Source organism: Candoia aspera, chromosome 1, assembly GCF_035149785.1.
Source record: "Candoia aspera isolate rCanAsp1 chromosome 1, rCanAsp1.hap2, whole genome shotgun sequence".
Classification (NCBI taxonomy): domain Eukaryota; kingdom Metazoa; phylum Chordata; class Lepidosauria; order Squamata; family Boidae; genus Candoia; species Candoia aspera.
In genome coordinates, this window is record NC_086153.1 from 53,223,756 (window position 1) to 53,238,624 (window position 14,869).

Below are 14,869 nucleotides of genomic sequence, written 5' to 3' on the forward strand. Positions count from 1 at the left end.
TTAGTCATATTAAACCCAAAACCAGACATTTACTCTTTTTTTATTATACCTTAATAATCCAAATCGTTAAAGGTAAATGAAATCAGTCAAACCCTAAAAGCAATCCAGATAAATATTCTTAAACCCTTAACCCACTTCAAAATAAACCAGAGCATTTACATGTACCCATAATGCACACCGAGCTTTTTTATTTAAAAAATTGAACAGCCCAACTGCCCCCCTCAAAAACTCCAACTTCTCTTCAGGAGACTTCCCATACATAATAACCCCTTCTTTTCCATGGTGTTCCATCAGAAGATTAAGTTCATTTCTGGCTTGCAACTCAATCTCTCCCTTTAATTCCTTCAACTCGACTATCTGATCTTCATCTAGCATTTCAACAGAAGTCCCAATCTCACCCTTAGAAGAGATATTTCTGTTGCTGTTAAATTACTCAGTTTCATCCACAACATCCCCAACCAAATGACACATTTTAGACCTCATGTTTTCCACAATGTCCTGAATGCCTTGCATAAAAACTTGGTAGGAATCAGAAAGAATCTGTTTAAAATCTTGTTGGAAGTCAGAGAAAGTCTGTTTAAAATCCTCCATGTCTCAAGCAGTAGATTATGATGCCCCCTAGGAGCTTAACCAGTGAAAGTCAAAGATATGAAAGAATTCCAAAATGTGTTTACATAAGCAAAAGTGAGATATTCAGACAGTTCCCCAGGGAATGTAGAAGCAGAAAACTGAAAGTTCAAACCAGCCAATTCAACATGTAGGAAAATGCTAATATCTTCAAATTTAGTACAAATATTATAACAGGGAGTAATTATTTACTCTCAATCCTCCTTAATATTTGGATGGAAAACAAAGTCCAAAACTTAAAAAGATTTAAAAAAAAAATTGATACCCAAAATAACAATAAGCACCAAGAGAGCCGGCTTCTTCTTGCTGTAGAAAGCCTCTCTTAGGGTATGCATACTTAAAAGAAATATAAATTGGGTGATTTAGAAATGGGGTGGCCGGTCTTAGTGTCCCTTTAAGGCTACAGCACGGCTTGGAAATGGTGATGTCCCAGCCTCCAGGCTGCTCTTACCAGTTGAGCTCGAACGCTGTTTGCAATCTTCTGGCTGCAAGCAGCCATCCGGAGGACAGATGGGTTGATTCCAGGTGTTTTTCTTTTTCTGGAAAAACACTCCTGGGCTTCAGGGAAAACCCGCCTTAGCACGAAAAAACTGCCACATTGTCAGTTCTGCCTGCGGAGCCCATGGACACAGCTGGTCAATCCACCATGTCCCCACTGGAAGTTCTGTTTCAGATCTTTTATAATTTGTTGGGTGTTGGGCTAAATTGCCTTATGCAATGCTGATTTACAGGCTGCCACTTAGGTATTTATTTATTAGATTTGTTAAAGCTGCCTAACTCCCAAAAAACCCTCTTTAATTATCCAATACATAAATTAAAAAAAAACAACAACTAAAGCAACATGACTGCCTGGATTAAAACAGCACTCTCAACAATCAGAAAAAAGACTCAACAGGGGTTCTACAGAGAGCCTAACCCCAGGCCTGGGAACAGTGCCAGATCTTAAGGGAGAGCCAGATCCTCCAGCCCTCATTCTTCCAGTGTAAACTTCTTATCCTGCCTTTCATCTTGATATGTCAGGTATCCAATAAGATGTTGATGTGCCTTCCTCACTTTCAGAGATTTCTTCTGTTCTCTTTTCTTATATTGATGTTGGCTTTAACTTTTTTTTTTTTGCATAGAGTAAATGTTCTTATTTTTATTACATACCTAAGTCTCAAGATTGACATATTAAGATGATTATTAAACTTTGTAAGCCACTTTAGGAAGTGCTTAAGAATGAGGTTAAACTGCTTTAAATAAATAATATCTACCTTTTCGTTACAGGTGAACTTGAATATAAATTTCACAGACATTTTTAACTTTTAACCAGCTGTTTGAGGAGATCAGCAATTTTACTTTGTTAATCACTCTCTATAAGATAGTAGAGTTTAACTTTGCAATATTAATATCAGTTTACATAGGCTATCCACTTATGTGGAAATGAAATGAAATTGCTCTCATTCCTTACTGTATATTGTCAATACATTGACTGTTGACTGCTAGTGAACAATACTTTCTTATTTTGCTTTGGAGTAATTATGAAACTATGAAAACTAAACATGTGATGTTCTGTCATGTACTGTGTTGAGACTAAGGATTAGCTTGAATCCATAGTTAATATGATAGTGATGGGAGGCAGACATCATTGTCTCATTGCGTGTTAGTTAAATATACTTTCTCTGATTCTCAAAAAATTAGGCTAATGTTCATTTTGAATCCTGCATTTAGAATGTGGGTTTTTTTGAACCTTTAGAATTAAATATTTTGACAATTCAAAAAACCCCACATTCTAAATAAACATTTATCTTAGAGAAGTAGTTATATGTAACATTAACACTACCAAAGAGTTTAATAGCTTTTTTGACCTAAGCTTAAGTACCAAAGTACCAAAAATTTATAATATACCATAAAACTCACATGTATCCAAATGTGAAAAGACACTATTACTCATGATTGCAGGCATTCTGAGTTAGCAGAGATTGTTTTTCTTTGCTAAGGCATCCCTTATATTTATACATACATCCTATGCTTTAATAGCTTTCATCTTTTTCAAAATTGCATTTGTATTTTCAAGTTTGAAAACATGGATCTCCCCCTAGGAAAGGTGTAAAATAATAAAATGTGAGTGATAAATCTAAATTGAAAGTATATGATCTTATTTAATATTTAATATTTAATCACAATTTTTAGTTAAACAAATGGAACTGCTTCTGCTCAATATTGTACTTTTTCACCTCTAGGCTTTGGGAAAATTTGCCCTTTCATACAATTGTTCTGAAGGTTTGGATGATAAGGTATGATAAACAGTTTTATTTTAAGGTATTATGTAGAACATGGGTAGGCAAACTTTCGGGACAATTAGCGCATCTGGAATTATGAGAGCATGTTATAGACATTCTCACAATATGGGTGGAATAGTGGGCTTGGCACCCTTTTATTTCAACAGCAAACTAGTGAGAAGGTTATCTTCCATTCCCCAGTTTTTCAAGAAGCTCCCTGCCACACCATCTTTTATCTTTATCTTTATCTTCCAAACAAAGCACCAGACTGTAGCCACCCACTGTTTAAATTCTTTAAGAATGCCTAAAGCATTCATTTACTATTTGAGTCCAATATGAACACTACTACTGTCATATGTGCCATGGGCACTTTTTTGGCATGCTCTCTGGCTTTTTCATTTTTAATAACCTCATCCTTCTTCACACTGGCAACCCACCCATAAAGGCCAGTGAGAGATGGCTTAGTGGTGTTGAAAGGGCTAAAACCCTGAGCATACAGGGCTGGAGCAATCAAACCACAGAAGGTACAGGTGATGACAGTTGTAGATCAGCTAACCAAGGCAAGATCATAAGGGATGCTGGCAGAGGTTGCATCAATTTGGGGCAGAACCAAAGGCCCAGTGATATATGAAATAGGCCAAAAGCTACTCAGACTCTGAGCACAGCCTTGGAGACAATGGAATGAGCAATACTGAACAACAAAGCAGGCTTTTAAAAAGGACTTATTGAGAACTCTTCCATAAGTGCATGCATAAATAACTATTTTACTCTTGAATAACTAAACAAAGGCAGATGTGACTGTTTTACTTTTGAGTAATGGGCTAGGTGATAAATTCCATGGGACCTTATTTCCCATTTGTCATGCTTAATAAATCTTTCTGTCTTTTTAAGGTGATGGGAAAGTTGTTTTTTGGGCTTGTTCAATCTGGAGCATGGTGTTGTTTTGATGAATTCAATCGGATTGATATAGAAGTCCTCTCTGCAATTGCTTCACATATTCAGACAATCAAGGCAGCTAAAGATAGCCTCAGTGTCAGGTATTTATTTGAAATTTATTTGTAACTGAAAAGCTGTACTAAGATAGATGTTGGAACCTGCAAACAATTTTGAAAAATGGGTTGGGTCAGTGGTGGATTCTGTTATATTTTGATCTGCCAGTTAACATACCTCTATTTCTTCAGAGTTTAAAGTCTTTCTGCACAAGCAGTCTTCATATATGTACTAGTTTTTGCCAAATGGGCACCTCTGGAGATTACAGGTAGTCCTCGACTTACGATAGTTCGTTTAACAATAGTCTGAAGTTATGACGGCCTTGAAATAGGTACATTATGGCCTTTAAAGCACTTCCAAGCATTGCAAAACATCACACCACCCCTCCATGGTCACATGATCACATTTCTGGTGCTTGGCAACCAGCTCGTGTTTATGACTGGTTGCAGTGTCTTGTGGTCATGTGATTGTGTTTTGCAATGTTTTTTGCTGTTTTCTGGCAAAAAACACCCATTGGGGAGCTGGATTTGCTTAATGACCACAGTGATTTGCTTAGGAGCGCTGTAAAATGGTAATAAAATTGGGTCTGGTAACGTGGTGACTCGACTTATGACCACAATGACTTACAATGGAAATTCTGGTCCCAATTGTGATCATAAGTCAAGGACTACCTGTATTTGTAAGCCTACTATGTGGGCATGTCCATCTACATTAATCAAACATTGTAGCTTGGATATCTGCACTGGCCATTTGGCAAAACAGTTCTATATTTTGTACTTTCATAGATCAACTATCTGACTATCAACTTAAGGAAACTTGGTATTCTGCCATATGTATAATGCAGAGAGAGAATATCAAAGATTATCACAATATCACAGTATCACAAAGAATAATGGTAGATTGCTTAATAATAACTGTACTGCTTCAAACTGCCATTTCTGTAGCTACATAACACTCCCTAATTTGTTCTACAGTGGTGTATTTATTCTGAACTCCTGTGTTGGTATCAGAACTGAGCTCCTTTGCACTACTTCCAATATGGACATATGTAGTAAGGGCCTTAGTCCTCCCCCGAAACTTCCCTTTAGAATGTTCCTAATAGTGGTCTATGCAGATGCAAATCCCATATGTGTGAATGCATACATAAATATTAATTATCAACATGTTATGCTAATATTGTACCACTTTTAATTATATCTAACTTTCTGGGCTTAATTCAAGGTGCTTAATCTATGTAAGATCCTGTGCAACTTAGCGCCACAGTATGTACCTCCTGCTGTTTTTTGTACAGGGCAAAACCTTTATCATTCTCTCTGGTTTTGTAACTTGTTATACTACTTATTGCCTAGTTGTATCTTAAAACTGTATCTTAGAGCTGTTTTTTTCCTGGAAATTTCAAAAGATTGTTTAGTTTTTGATATTTTAAATTTAAATTTAAAAATTATCATTGTAATCATTCTATATATTTAACTGAATTATTTTATTTATTTATTTTTCAAACTTCTATCACCGCCCATCTCTCCTGAAAAGGGGAATTTTGACTGTTGCTTTGAGAGCTTTGGCTGTAGGAAGTCTGAAGCTGAATGAGTGAATGAATGAATGAATGAATGAATGAGAATGGCATACAAAAATAACTGTAATTCTGTTTATTTTAAATATTTCCATAATAATTAATATAACATTTAACACAGATTTATACTGGAAGGAAAAGAAATCCGCCTGAAACCAAACTGTGCAATTTTTATTACCATGAATCCTAGGTAAGTGATATCTGTAGCTATCATTGTTCCATAATACTAGAACAGTATTTTTTTTTATATAAATGCATGAAGCTATGTTGTATGAAGTGGTGATTTTGATACATTTAGCTCAACATTGTCCATAGCTCTGCAGCTTTCAAGATTTCAGAAAATAATGTTTCTTAGCCCAAGTTGTTGATTCCAGGGATTGATCATGGGGTCTTCGAAATGCAAGGAATATACACTGCCACTGAATTACATTCCCATTTTCCAAATGTTGTGGTTTTGATGTTATACACATGCTCCCAGGTTCTGCTAATGGTCACTCACTCACATGCTCACAGCCTGTTGAGGCACACAGATCTTGTCAGCCCCCCTTGCTTTCTACCTGGGTTTTCCAGATAGGTGTGGCTTGAGCAGACAAGACCCACAGCCCTGGTCAACAGCCAGGAATTAATTAGGGACACATATAAATCACTTCCAACTGAATACTGAGGCTCAACAGGTTCTTTGTAATACACAGAGACCCAGTGAATTTAAAGTAACAGCAAAACTTTACAAGGTACATTTGCTGTTTTTCACATGCACACACACACTCATCCACACTTACCCACATCCTTCCCAACTAGGCTGCCAGGCACTAGCTAGAGGGACAGAAGCCTCCAGATCCAAAGACAACTCAAGGAGTAGGCAGGCTCTGGGACTCCTTTTATCCCCCAAAGTCCTTGCTTTGTTGATTCACAAGACTGGCAGCTACTCTTGCCTTGTTAATTTACAAGTCTGGTAGCTGTTGATGGGATTGGGGGTTTTCCATGTGCTCAGGCCCAGTTTCCTTTGATGGGATTGGGGGTTTTCCATGTGCTCAGGCCCAACTTCCTTTGTCTGTGTCAGATTCCCTAATCAAATGTTCCCAGAACATCTTATTGGACTCACATCTATCTTCTAGCAACCCATGTTAACCTGCGAATCACCAGTAGGGAGGGGGAGCTGGGATGGAGTGTGAGTCATTTTGTTTGGGCTAGATGCTCTTGCCCCAAGGCCATCGAAGAAGAAACTGTTCCAGCCATCTGCTGGCATGGGGAGGAGGGGCACATACCTAAGGGGGTAGTGGTGGGGAATTAGAAGCTTTTGTGATTTTAAATTGTAGAACATGGGGAAATGCCATTCACAACTTTCACTCTGTAATGGACACTTCACTTCATTAAATAGATTTATAAGCATCCACTTATGAGTCGTAATTGAGTGAAAGCTTGAGTATACCGGTGTGTTACAGTCTGGTTCAAGTGACATTTTTCCTTTGTTTCCTTAATGACTTGCTTCCTTCTTATCTACCTCCCTGAAGGAATCTTTTAGACAAGTTTCGTGGCTTTTGTCCTCTCTGCTTACCTGCCTACTTCCTCTTTAGGTTATGGCAGCTTCAGCCTAGTCTCACAACTACCAGTATTTTTTTCTCTGTATCTACCTGAATAGTCATTTTCAGAAAGATAATTTTTCACTTGCATTTAAACATTTTCCTTACCATAGATCTATCATAATAGTGATCATACAATTATTTTCTAAACTGTAGTGAACTCTTTTTTCAGACTAGCACTGTACCTTTGTTGAAAGGAATTTTATTGTACTGTGCTAAAATTAATATATTAATGTGTTCTTAATTAATGTGATCAATTGCCTTTCTTTTTAAGATACAAAGGTGTCGTAGAACTTCCAGACAACTTAAAATCATTATTTCGTCCTATGTCAATGGTGGTACCAGATTATGAACTCATTGCTGAAATAATGTTGTTTTCAGAAGGTTTCAAATTGGCAAAATTACTCTCAGGGAAGATAGTAAATCTTTACCAACTTTCTAGCAAAAGACTGTCACAGCAGGTAAAATATAAAGAATATACTTTTTTTTTTTTTATCCTAATTTTTTTTGGGAATAGAGCTTGAAGTAGCTATATAGAATCTCCAGGTGATCTTCCATAGAGGCAATGATTTGGGGAAGTAATACAGGAATCAGATGGGTTGACAGATAAATATTCAGCTATGAGGTTGAATGGAACAGTGTGGCCTACTGCTCATAATGAGCGCAAACTAGTTGAGGAGGTACAAGATAGGCCAAAAGCCACACACAGCTCTTACTTTTTAACACCTAATGTGTCTTCATACTCTAGCATCTATCTGAGATTGTTACTAAGAGGAAAAGTAAAATAAAGAGTAGGGAAGTATGGCTGATAAATTGGTGAGTCACACTGCTCTCAGAAGAGACAGAGGATGTTAAAGTTATTATCTTCTCTGTGTCTTTTTCTTTTTGTTCAGTGGCTCATTTTTTTTTGTTCTGACTCTCAGCTATAAAATCTCAATCCAAACAATGTGAGTTTTATATTTATTTCAGGTCTGTACTTCTCAGAAACAGGATATATTCTATGACTCAACACTGTTTCTGGGCTTTTGCTTTCTTTGTGGTCTCTATGTATTGTACATTGTGGAGATGCATCTGTGTAGAAGACCCCATCAGAATTTTTAACTGGAAATGCACGTTCCAGTGAACATGTTCCTGAATCCAGTTCCTGACTTTCCTCTCGGTTTTTTTTCAAGTGCTATAGCAATGTTAGCTGCCAGTTTGCCTAAAGTCACTGGCAAGTGGATGGCCTTAGACAAAAGAGGGAGAGAGAGATTCCTTTTAGCACTTACTAGGGAAAAAAATCTCAATTTCCTGTCAGGATTATCTTTCTGGTCATTATCCTTATTTTGTGGATTCTTATTTTTAAAAGAAAGTTTCAAAAAGTAAGTGAGAATTTGGGCCTTCCTTTAAAGCACTCTGGGTCTGTGGTTGGGCAAATGCCCTGCACTAGTGTTTGAGAAGTGGGAGCAAATTCCCCAATTGACAGCTAAACCTATTCTATGCCTCCGTGTAGGATATTAAGTTGAATACTCATTGTCCATATTGCCCAAAACTTTAAAAAGCAAGCAGAACAGAATAGATCAATTTGTGGCAACAATACCAACTATTTCAGATCTGCTTAATACCATACCACGTAAGTACCTGTTCAAAGGCATCTGTCACTTATGTTTTTGTTGGCCTCAGTTCCCAGTGCAATGAGTATCCTATAATTTTCATCATGAGAAGGTTCAGCAGATTTTATGCTGTTGCACATTTCCTACAGAGGGACCGACATTATACTTTCAGCCATCCTGTCCTCTTCCTGTGCTCTCCTGTGACAAATATCCCACCAGAAAATTAGTCTTCTAGAGTTCTTTTGGCAGCCTCTTGGGTTCAGTTAACTTTCATTCATGCACTCTTTTTGTCTCTCATATTCTTTTTTGCGTCGTTTGTTTCAAGGTTTCACTAAGCTTTTCATTCAGTCATACTGGTCTCTTGTGCAAGCTTCCAGTAGAATTGTATGCAGTTGTGCTTTTATTATCTCTTTACTTTGTAATTCCTACCCATTTCAAACTTCTTTCCTTATCAGCTTCTGCCTTGGAATTCTACATGTCATTGCTCTAAGTTCATTGAAATCTTCCTTTTTGAAGTCCAAGATACATATTCAATTACACACAGCTTCAGTTACCATTAAAATCAACAAATCTAGCATACTATGGTCACTTTCCCCCCAATGTTGCTGCTACTTCCATTTCTTCAGCTGTCTTTTCTGTTGGTTAATATCAGGTTAAAAATATGAGAGCCTCTTGTTCCTTCCTTTCTGAAAAAGAAAATAGTCAACAGAGTAAGTCAGGAATGTTCTGGAAGGACCACACTTGGAAGAATTTGTCTTCCAACAAAATTTGGGGTGTTTAAAGACCTCTACCACTGTGTCTCTTTGAAAGATCTTCAGTTTGCTTTTGGAAAGCAGCACCCACATTTTTTAGCTTCACTGGGTTAAACTGCAGACACCAACAGTAGCATTACTTCTATTTGTTCCTCCTTTTATTTTAATCCATATGCTCTCTCAACAATACCAAATTCATTCATTTTGGTCGCTGAAGAGAAATGGATATTGTTAATGTAACAGTGCAACTCTTTCTCCCTTCTGTGCTTCAGTAATTACATTTAATCATAGGAGTCATTGCACTACATTTCAGTTATATCTATTAAATAATGTTTGCTTTCTGTATTAAGAGTTCAAGCTTTCTGAACATTTATCTGAGTGCTTAATCAGGGATTTCATCTCCAACCATTGTATAATACAATTTAAAGCTCCTGAACAGTTTACCATGCTTTGGCTACTCATATTTTTACCAACACACTCTTATTCCGCTTCATCTCCCAGAGCTCCTCTGAAAATTAAGGGTCTCTCTAGGATCCACATGCATAGTCTACAAGGTGAAGTTTGATCAGCCACTATTACCTGCTCAGCCAAACCATGCACCAGAGCTTTGGGAACTACCCCAGATTTCCTCTGGAACCCCACCTGAGCAGCTGATCAAGTACGTCCCTCTCCCCTGCAACAGGGATAGGGTAGCCTCAGAAAACTCCAAGGCTAACAGGAAATTATCATGAGAAGGGACTGATGACAATATGCTACAATTCTAGATCAGTCACCCAAGGCAAATTAACTCTGGAACAGTGCAGCTGGAAATCAAACTGATCAAATATACAATAATTTTGACAAACATACTGTCCAGTAATTGCAAAGAAGATATTTGCAATGCACAAAAAAATAAATAATGTTCTTATATTTTAGGATCATTATGATTTTGGCATGAGAGCTATAAAAACTGTGTTAATAAGAGTTGGTCAAAAGCGCCAAGAATTGAAAATACAGTAAGTTTTCTTTTTTAAAAAGTGGTTAATATTAATACACAGATATAACATTATTATGTCTTGATATGGGATGATATAAAGGTTTTATCTAAAGATACATTTTAGGAGAGGAGATAGCTGCTCTTATGATCATATGAGACATGCATAAGAATATTTGTCTTTGTTCAGGTAAAGAAAACTAAGTTCTGTAAGTTGACCTATGCATGCTTTTTTAGAATGTAGTCTTTTGAACTCAGAAAGACTTAATAATTCATAGAATTGACGCCTAAATCACGAAAATTCTAAATATTTCTATATCTACATTCATTACCAGCAAAAATGTATTACTGTCCATGAAATTAAGTTTTCGTTAACGTTGTTTTTGTTGCTGAAAAAAATGACTTGCAGAACATTCAGATTACAGTTCTTTCATACCATAGAATAATGTTTAATTTGTAAGGCCTACCAAATATTTAGGGACGGATGGAAGAAAGGAAGGAAGGAGCTTTGATTTATGGTAGTTAATTAGCCATTGTGCAATTAAATACCATATGGGGCAAAAATTGAATGATATATGGATTAATAAAACAATTCTTTACTAGACAACCCGTGACCTGTTGGGTCATTGTTTCAGAGATATTTCCTTACCAGATTACTCAATGCCTTCAACAGTGGCAGAGCTTCTAATGTGCTGCTTTCACTGGAAGAGTTCTTAAAAATTCAGGGAGATATTCAGAGGTGTATCTGGCTTGAAAATAGCCCATGTCATCCATATTGAATGGTACAGCACAGTCAAGCATCAGGAGCTGACCACAGGAAATGTTTTATGACATTTTCTATTATGTCATAAAATGTTTTATGGTAATTTTTATGTCATAAAATTTTCCAAGTTTCAATTCCATGGGAGCCATGGGTCCTGGATTTTGGATGCATTCTCTAAGTTAGCCCATTTGAGGTACCTTGGTTCAAAAATTGTTGCCCTATGATGCACCGTTTCACCCAGTTAAAGGTCACAAACAAACCGACATGAGAGTTTAGTAGTATATAGATTAGCTGTTTTTAGTTCTGAGTAGACATATTGATATAGGCATTAGTGGGAATCCTCTGCCTACATTTTGGTGTAAATTTATTTTCTCTGTGTTCTTCTTGCCATGCTTATTTACAAACTACACAAATTATCTTTTTCACTGTGGGATCAAAATGTTATTTATATATTTATTTATAATTTATGTTGCTTTGAACATGAAGAAAATTACATCATGGATCGCTGAATGTCTCTTATATCTGAGCATATTTATTTATTTATGAAATTTATAAGGCTGCAACAGTGGTTCTGAGCAGCTAATAAAACTTATTAGAAATAGACCAATAAGATAGCAATAGCAATAAAGGAAAATAAACACAATGAAAATGCACAAATTTAGCAACATATGATCAAGAACATGCATTTAAGAATATCTCCTTAAAAAGTACAGCATGGTGGACTAATAAAAAAACATTATGAACCTTAGAATAATTCATTAAATTCTAAATATTAGTTTTCTTTTATAATTGATACAGTAATAAAAAGAAAAAGTTTTCTGCAAAGGAAGAAACTGTACTCACAATTGGTATACTGAAAGAAGTTAATTTACCAAAGTTAATTGCTGAGGATGTTCCAATATTTGAAGATATTATCACAGATCTCTTTACAGGAATGGAAGTTCCAAAAGTAAACCCTAAACGATTAGAGGTAATAAAAATAAGCATACAGTAGTTATTCTTGGCACAAATATTATCTATAGACAAATACTTTTGATATTAGGATTTTTAAATGTTATTATCGATTAGGCCTGAGTATTTCAATGATTTTGTAAAGGAATTTAGAGCTGACCTTGGGGAAGGTATGTGTGAGCTGTTAAGGAGGGATTTGGACAAGAGATGACAAGATGACTTCCTTCCAGAGATAGAAGGAAGTGTGAGAAAAAACTCAAAATAACCCTGCCTTGATTTTGTTTAGCATAAGATGGGACAGAGAGAAATTTAGACAGGCTTTAGGGAACCTGTTAATATAGCCTGCAACAATAAAGTAGCATTCCTGGAATCTTTGTGATGTTGGTTTCTTGATCTGGTCTACCTTGAAAAACTAACAGATATTCAGGAAAGATGGGCATATTCAGGTTTACATTCAGGTCTACTGAATGTAGAGACAGTGAAATTGTGTCTCTAATCTTTTTCTTTCCCAGTGTTGCTAGAAACAATAGTTACAATTTTTTCTTAATACTAAGTTTTAGTTATTTTATGTATCTTCAAATTATTGATGGCTCATCAATCTTCTAACCTGCTATCTTTTTAAAAAACTTTAGAATGCAATATCTCTTGCAGTACAGCATTTATCTTTGCAGCCTTGGGAAAATCAGATACAGAAAGTTATACAACTATACAACCAAATTATGGTGAGTGCGATGGGATATTAACCAGGTAAAATGTGCTATGGAAGTTAAATATGATACAAATCTATAGAAGTCCTGAAAATGTTGCAGTGAGATCTTACACTACAGCAATTGCATTTCAGTAAATGGCAGAAATATTGATGTTGCAGCAATTGAGATGTACAAAAAAAGCCACAGTAACTTTTCATAAATACACACTTTGTAAGACCTTTAGTGTGTATTTACTAAAATCTAAGTATTAATCATTTAAGGAATATGAATGCTCTAGATTTGATCTTTTAAAGTATATTTTCAGGCTCGTGTTGGTGTGATGCTTGTAGGCCCCACAGGTGGAGGAAAGACTACCATTAGAACAATTTTAGAAAAAGCCTTGATAATCCTTCCATTAGTTGATATGGAAACCACTACAAAACTTGATATCTTTCAGGTAAGGATTTCTTTTTAATTATTCATATGGCATGCATTAGTGCTTGATTTCCTTTCCTGTAATCTCCCAGAGCAGCAATCCATATGAATTTTGAAATTTTAAATATTTACTGATTATTAAACAACTCAGTAGTTGGCAGTACCCAGTCAACTTTCACTAATCTCAGAATGCCAAGAATGCCATTGGTTTGGTTAATAATTGAATGGGAGTATACCAAGAAATTCCAGGACAGTATGTTGTATCAAAAAATAGAGAAATCATTCAGGAAGGCAATGGCAAAACATGTCCATATTATTTCCAGAAGACTGCTTATATGTGTTCTTCAAATCACAAGAGATCATACTTGATTTGAAGGAGACTTTGCTACTAAAATGCAGGTGTTCCTCACTTAATGTCCACCCGTTCAGTGACTGTTCAAAGTTACAACAATGCTGAATGAGGGGGACTGACAATGGGTTCTCATAGTTGCGGCCATCACAGTGTCTCCATGGTCATGTGATCACTAGGTGCTCGGTGACCAACTCACAATTATGATGTCGCTGCGATCCCCGTCATGTGATTGCCATTCGCGACCTTCACTGCCAGATACTGACAAGCAAAGTCAATGGGGAAACTGGCAGGAGGTCACAAATGCCTAACAGCAGCAACTGGGACTGCCAGAACTGCCATTGTAAGTCAGCACGGTCACATGATGTCATGTCTTCCAACCGCATTGCTTAGCTTAGCAACAGAGTTCCTGGTCCCAATTACCATTGGTAAGTGAGGACTACCTGTACTTAGTAATGAACAGTTATTAACAGGATGTGCAAGCAAGATGTGCTACTTGTGGTTGGAGACTGAAATGCCAACATTGGAAATAGTAAAGAAGAAAACATTGTTGGACTATATAGCCTGATTGATTGATTGATTGATTGATTATGTGCCATCAAATTGTTTTTGACTCCTAGAGACCCCTTAGATAGATTTCCTCCATGATGATCTATCTCTAACTTGTTATTTCAAATCTCCCAATGATGTACTGATTGCCATTGTAACTGAATGAATCCACCTTGCTGCTGGTCATCCTCTTCTTCTCTTTCCTTCCACCTTCCCCAGCATTAGAGCCTTTTCCAGAGAGCTGGGTCTTTGCATAATGTGTCCAAAGTAGGATAATTTGAGCCTGGTCATTTGTGCCTCAAGGAAGAACTTTGGGTTGATTTGTTCTATGATTCATTGGTTTGTTTTCTTGGCTGTTCATGTGTCATGTTCATCATTCCAATGTACTGAATACATCGTAACGTTTCGCATGTCACTTTCCCGATCCGTGTTTCACGTTTGCTGAGTGGAGATTTCCAGCCGTGCCAGGCTGCAATCTCCTTACTGTGACTGTGGAATGTCTGTTTGGGTTATTGCCTGTGTTCAAGGTTACTTTCTCAGGCCGATGTGTGTGACGGTTGCCAACATCTGGGAGGGGGTGGTTGCTAAGTGGGAGCGAGGGCGGGATCGGGTTTGAAGCGAGGGGTTTTTAGTTTGTATTTGGCGTGCTTTTGCTCATTCTCAGCTTTCTTTGTATTTGCACACTATTCTTTCAATAAACCAGTTTTCCTTAAGCACCTGCTTGTGAGACTGAGTCTGTCAGAATAGGCAACCCTTACATCATGGTAGTCTCAAGAGTCTTCTCCAAC

General features: G+C 36.8%; 1 protein-coding gene across 1 annotated transcript in view; it reads left to right on the plus strand.

The window, feature by feature from the left end:
- Nucleotides 1-14,869, plus strand: part of DNAH14 (dynein axonemal heavy chain 14) — a 292,199-nt gene that overhangs the window by 99,209 nt on the left and 178,121 nt on the right. Inside the window, 9 exon segments of the mRNA XM_063289142.1 lie at nucleotides 2,850-2,903; nucleotides 3,780-3,925; nucleotides 5,570-5,638; nucleotides 7,303-7,489; nucleotides 10,288-10,367; nucleotides 11,237-11,259; nucleotides 11,885-12,078; nucleotides 12,692-12,781; nucleotides 13,074-13,205. Coding sequence (XP_063145212.1) covers nucleotides 2,850-2,903; nucleotides 3,780-3,925; nucleotides 5,570-5,638; nucleotides 7,303-7,489; nucleotides 10,288-10,367; nucleotides 11,237-11,259; nucleotides 11,885-12,078; nucleotides 12,692-12,781; nucleotides 13,074-13,205 — 975 coding nt within the window.